General features: G+C 38.8%; 1 protein-coding gene across 1 annotated transcript in view; it reads right to left on the bottom strand.

Moving 5' to 3' along the window:
- Cog3 (component of oligomeric golgi complex 3) overlaps positions 1 to 6,662 on the bottom strand; it is a 68,109-nt gene that overhangs the window by 23,191 nt on the left and 38,256 nt on the right. The window contains exons 11-13 of the mRNA XM_013010991.1: positions 5,303 to 5,427; positions 2,998 to 3,087; positions 1,680 to 1,800 (exon numbers count right to left, since the gene is read on the bottom strand). Coding sequence (XP_012866445.1) covers positions 1,680 to 1,800; positions 2,998 to 3,087; positions 5,303 to 5,427 — 336 coding nt within the window. The remainder of the gene's footprint in view (positions 1 to 1,679; positions 1,801 to 2,997; positions 3,088 to 5,302; positions 5,428 to 6,662) is intronic.

The raw sequence follows: 6,662 nt of genomic DNA, 5'->3' as shown, positions 1-6,662 counted from the left end.
CACACACACACACACACACACACACACACACACACACACACACACACACACGAAAAAAGACAAAACATGACAAGAAAAGAAAGATGAAAGTCCACCCTGATAGATCCCATTAGAAATTTCCCACCATTCCCAGACCTAAAGGAAGGAAATCAATATGAAGAGGTGAGAGATGGAAGTGTCAGATACAAATAAGCTCTAAAAAAAAAAAAAAAAATGCATTCCTTAAAGGCAAAAGAAACCTGACTTCTGCTAGGAAAAAAATGGCAAAGAATATGACTAAGACACATGGGCTTATCCTGTGTGGTAGATAGGAAGAACAGGGGGGAAACAGCAAGCTGTTTTAATATGACATATCAGAAAGTCACAATAAAGCTCACTGAATTAAGTATACTCTCAAATATTTGTTTTTAAAAATTCCACTCTCATAATAAACACAGTAATTAGGGAACTAAATTCCTGCTATCTTTGGAAATTATATATTTGAATTGCTCTGAAACACAGACCACAGAAAATAATTTGGGTCTCAATTGCTCTAGTATATAAGACAGAAGTTAATTTATCAAATAAATGAACTGGCTTAGGGCAAAAGAGCTTCAATCTCTTGGAAATAATTAACATTTACAGAAATGTGTAAGGAATTAAAGGAAATGAGTGATGTTCATAGTATATCCTTAATTGTTTAAGATCAGTATCTCAGAAAGTAACTACTTTGATCTCTTAAAAAATCATCACTTAGCCAGGCACCAGTGGCTCACACCTGTAATCCTAGATACTCAGGAGGCTGAAATCTGAGGATCGTGGTTCAAAGCCAGCCCTGGCAGGAAAGTTTGTGAGACTCTTATCTCCAATAAACCACCAGAAAACCTGAAGTGGTGCTGTGGCTCAAGCTGTAGAGCACTCGCCTTGAGCTGAAGAGCACAGGGACAGCGCTCAAGCCCAGAGTTCAAGCCCCACGACCGACAAAAAAAAAAAAAAATCATCACTTGTTTATTCAGAGACAAATCATTAGAATGGATAAATCATCTTCCCCATGGTAAGTCAATACATATTTCCATTTCGAAGACCCTCTTTACATGACAACTTAACTAATCTAATGATAGTTCCTTAAGTTTAATTCCCTAAAACGTAAGGAAAACAATTTAAGCGTATTAACAAATAGTATATATTACCATTCTTTATCATTTTAATTAATTATCACTAAAGGTGTCATAACACCTTCAGTGTACTCCTTTTATCTAGGAGAGGAAGGTAGACATTTTAGCATTAGGAATGCTAAAATATACATAAGAGCCAGCATTTTTCCTGTTTTAACTAGCTTCAGGAACTTTCATAAGCAAATGAATAAACTCAAAACCATTCCAATTAGCTGATACATATTACTTATTTAGTAAGTAACTATTAGACTGATTTTTCATTTTTGAACTGGTTATAATAAAATAATACCTAAGGGAGGTAATCCTGTCTCACAAATTAAAATGCTCAAATATAGTTCCCCTCAAGAACATAAAGCTAGTTAGAAATAATTAGGATACTGACAGCTCAGTTTAGTATGAACAAATAACACACTTAGCAAGCAAAGCATGCAAAAAAAATTGCAGATGAACATAAAATAAACCTATAACCTGTGCTGACACATATGGATAGGTCAAACACCCAACTGTGTCAGCCAGAACAAGTACCTCTAGTTTTCTTGAGGTCCAGGGAAATTTCCTTAATGGTGAATTCAGTGTGAAATGGAGCAATTTGTTCACGAAGAATCAAAAGGTGCTTAATTAAGAAAAGTTGCCCATCAATCTGAGTCTAAATTATAAGACAGAAAAATAGAAATCATAGGATTAAATCAAACAGGAGCACATAAAACATGTTATTATTCAACAATAATCCTTTGTCATACCATGAATACTAATTAAAACTTATTCATCCATAACTTTATTTTCCATCGTCATCTAGTCCCTAAATCACAATTTCATTCAATTCTCCATTCCACAAACAGGGAAACAGAATGGTCACACACAAAGGGAAAAGCTTTTCTAGCAACAAAATGCCAAATTCTTCTGATGACTTTTATTTTTCTGGTCAGATATGAGGCCTGAACTCAGGGCCTGGGCACTGTCCCTCAGCTCTTCAGCTCAAGGCTAGTGCTCTTCCACTTAAGCCACAGTGCCAGTTTCGGCTTTTTCTGCTTATGTGGTGCTGGGGAATCAAACCCAGGGCCTCATGTATGCAAGGCAGGCACTCTACCACTGAGCCACCTTCCCAGCCCAACACTTTTTTTTTTTATTTGTCTAAGTCTTAAAGCTAGAACTCAAGTTTGAAAATATGGAAGTTACAAGGTTTGAACACTCCAAGCAACAATGAAATTGTGTCTGTAAACAAGCCCCACAGCTCTTTTCCTATAGGCAACAGGAGTTTTAAGTGAAGAGGTAAACAGAACAATACCACTGACCATGTTCTACTTTCTGAAAAAGCCATGAAAGCAGCACATACCAGTAGCTTCCCATTTCTGGGCCCATCCTGACTAAAAACCTTGAGCTATGCAGTCATAGAACTTAAGTTGTCATAGAACTTAAGCAGTCATAGAACTTACAGTTGCCTGTCCTCAGAAGTGACAGGTTGATTTCCTCCAGATAAGGCCATTTAACTATTTAAAACAATATTAAAGGGATGATTAAATTGTTGTTTCCTTAAAAATACTTCCCTTGATAGTACAAGGAAACCAAAATACCATCTCCCCAATTGCTAAGGAAGTAGCAAGAATCCTTCATCCTACAGAATTTATTTGATGTAAGTACTGTTTTTGATACTTTAGCAAAATTTCAAATTTTGATAGTTTATTGAGCACTAAAATGAAATGTTAGCTTCTCTCAAAGGACCTCAAAATTAAATCATGTTAAAGAAATCTCACTGCCGAACTGGCTTTAAATTTCCATGCCTATAAAGAATATATTGTACAGTATTATTATAGGTATTAAAATTTCACCTAACACTTCATCAAACCTTGTTTTTGCTGATAGAATCGGATGCTCCCAGTAAGGACTGAATGCAGGCAGACAAGGCTTCCTGTGATAATCCTTGAAACACAGCCCTCTGGTGGAATAAAAAGAAACATTAGCATGTGGCACATCACAAAACAGTTAAAAGAAAATCCCTGGCCGTTACTTGCTTGCATCATTGGCTTGGTCTCTTACTGGTCTCATTTTTCCTGGAGTTTTCTATTCCTATGTAATCATTCTAGACTAACACATGGTTTTATAATGGGCCCACATGTCTAGAAATAGCCACATGCCTCTTCAATAAATATGTACTAGCACTTACTCCATGCCACACACTGAGCTAGATGCTGAGTAGTACAGAGGTTAACAGGCAATCAGGGTTCTGACCTCAGCATAATCTCCTTTATGGGAATATGTTTTAAATCTTTAAAACTAGCAATCTTAATACTGTTGATAAAAACTTTATCCCAAGCTTCCCAGGCTCTGGTGGATCACACCTGTATTCCTACCTACTTAGGAGGCTGAAATCTGAGGACAGTGGTTCAAAGCCAGCCTGAGCAGGAAAGCTGGTAATAGTCTTTTTTTTTTTTTTTTTGGGGGGGGGGGGTCCAGTTGTGGGGCCTGAATTCTGGGCCTGGGCGCAGTCCCTCAGCTCTTCAGCTCAAGGCTAGCGCTCTACCACTTGAGCCACAGCGCCACTTCCGGCTTTTTTCTTCTTGCTTATGTGGTGCTGAGGAATCAAACCCAGGGCCTCAGGCATGCAAGGCAAGTGCTCTACCACTGAGCCACCTTCCCAGCCCCAGCTGGTAATATTCTTATCTCCAATTAACCACCAGAAAACTGGAGTGGTGCTGTGGCAAAGTGGCAGAGCCTAAAGCAAAAGAGCTCAGCACCCAGGCCCCAAGATCAAGCCCTATGACAGACAAAAACAAAAACTTTGTCCCAAGTAATTAACCAGTAGTGTTTTAATATTCAAGCACAAGCTAGGTACTGGTGGCTCATGCGTACAATCCTATCTACTCAGGAGGCTGAGATCTGAGGATCGCCATTCAAAGCCAGCCCAGGTAGGAAAGTCCATGAGACTCTTATCTCCAATAAACCACCAGAAAACCAGAAGTGGCACTGTGGCTCAAGGGGTACAGTACTTGCCTTGAACTGAAGAGCTGAGGGACAGCACCGAGGCCCAGAGTTCAAGCCCCATGACAAAAAAAAAAAAAAAAAAAAAATTCAAGGACACAGCTCTTTAGTATAGTATCAAAGAAAAGGGCGAGAAGGGTGAAAGGGAGGGAAGGAAGGAGGGAAGTAGGAAAGAAAGAGAAAGAACACAAATGTTCAATGAGGGGAGGTTAGCTAATAACAGCAAAACAGATGGTGCAATATTGTATGTAAACACAAAGAATTCTAAGAGAGGTGGTAAAATTTTTATGTAATCAAGTGGTAAAAGAAAACTAGGCTTTACAAATATGTGAGATAGGAATCTCAAGTCAGTTTTATCATTTATCTGTCTTCCCAAAAGCATGGTATTTTGGGCAGGCCATGATTCTAATGAGTCCCCTTGCTTCTGTATCAGTATTCTATGAGATGGAAATGACAGGGATGCATATATACAAGACATTTATGATTTGGTATAGTCCTGGTCTCTACTGGATGTTACTCTCTTTTTGTATTGCTTCTCCCTCTAGAGGCCAATGTAGGAAGAGGGATTAAGACTGCTACTGGTTTACTACTCTGCCATAATCTGTCCGGGTTTGCCTTCCTCACCTTTGATCAGTAAATAAACCAGTTTGGTTTATAAACAAACCATCCCTAGAAAATCCGTTTCAACATAGTGTCAAACTTCCTTCTATATGGACATGAGAATATAAACACAACCCATAATTCTAGGGTGTTCAGAAACTCTCCAAAGCCCATTAGTAGATTCTAGGGATCCATAGAATGCCCAGATAAGGAATTTCTAATAGATAAACCATGTTTTATCTAAAAACCATGATTCTAAGAAATCATCTGAATCAAGATCTTAATAAATTAAAATTTTTAAATATTCCAGATTAAAAAGTAATTCACAGGGGCTGGGAAGGTGACTCAGTGGTAGAGTGCTTGCCTTGCATGCCTGAGGCCCTGAGTTCGATTCCTCAGCACCACATAAGCAAAAAGAAAAAAGCCGGAAGTGGCGCTGTGGCTCAAGTGGTAAAGCACTAGCCTTGAGCTGAAGAGCTGAGGGACAGCGCCCAGGCCCAGAGTTCAGGCCCACGACTGGACCAAAAAAAAAAAGTAATTCACAGTAGAGGTAAAAGAATGTACACACTTACATCTATACATCTGTATAATTTGGAGAGACAGACAAGAGTTCTTCGAACTGTAGGATACCACATTCCATGCAGATCTGCGGGAGAAATCGTGGTCTGTGGTCTAGGATTGAGGGATTCTGTTGAAGCTAAAAGCCAAGAAGAATAAAAGAAAATATACAATTCAGACATGTAGAAGTATGTCATAAAACAATTTATATAGTAACTATATTCTCTCTAGCTATCAATAGCTTAAAAGTATGTTTTCTCCATTCTCATCTTTAATCAAGAATATCCTAGGGCTGGGAACTTGGCTTAGTGGTAAAATGCTTGTCTAGCATACATGAAGCCGTGGGTTTGATTCCTCAGTACTACATAAACAGAAAAGGCTGAAAGTGGTGCTGTGGCTCAAGTGGTAGAGTGCTAGCCTTGAGCAAAAGAAGTTTAGGGACAGGCCCTGAGTTCAAGCCACAGGACTGGAAAATATATATATCCTAAGAAATTTAAACCAGTGGTAAGATTTAACAAAAGAAATAAAAACTCTTAAGATAATTGTTTTTTATGCAAATGTGATTAATAATGTTTATGGATTCAATAAACAGCCTGTTTACATTACAAAGTACAGCCAGATTCTAGGAGGCCTATCTATATTTAGTGAGGTAGAAGGAAGTGGGAACTAGACGTATGAGAATGACAAGGAGGCAAAGCAAGGCCAGGAATAGTGATGTAAGGCTGTAATGACATCTATTTGGGAAGCAGAGAGCAACAGGACAGAGGTTCAAGGCCACCCTGCCAAAAAGTTAACAAGAGTCTATCCCAACCAAAAGCAAGGCACTGGGTACACACCTTTGTTCCTGCTTCAAGGAGGCATAGGTAAGAGAATCACAGCCACCCTGGACAAAAACACAAGACCTTATCCAAAAAATAAAGCAAAAAGGGCTGGATGTGGCTCAAATAACTAGAAGCTGTGTGGCATGGACTGGTAGGGAGAGAATAAAGGAAATGCTGAATCTCAGCACTTTTACTTTATAGCTTGGATAGCTTTTTTCTTTCAAAGGGATGCAAAGTGTAGAATTTTTTATTTCTTCCATAACAAGGCCTCACTTTAAGATCTACTTTGCATAAAGTTTCTTAAAGAAAAAGTACAGAAACAAAACTGCCAGGTACAAGGGTACAAGCCTATATTCCTAGCTATGTGGGAGGCAGAGATCAGGGGAACTGCAGCTCAAGGCCAGCCAAGCATAAAAAGTCAAAAGACTCTATCTCAATCAATGACTAGCTACGTTGGCCTACAAGTAATTCTAGCTGCAGAAAAACACAATGGCTAGGCATAGTAACAATATTATCCCCAGCAAAACATAGAAGCATAAGTCAGGGCTGGTGG

The sequence above is a fragment of the Dipodomys ordii genome, unplaced genomic scaffold, assembly GCF_000151885.1.
Source record: "Dipodomys ordii isolate 6190 unplaced genomic scaffold, Dord_2.0 Scaffold1, whole genome shotgun sequence".
Lineage (NCBI taxonomy): Eukaryota > Metazoa > Chordata > Mammalia > Rodentia > Heteromyidae > Dipodomys > Dipodomys ordii.
This window is presented reverse-complemented; position numbering and strand designations above follow the sequence as displayed.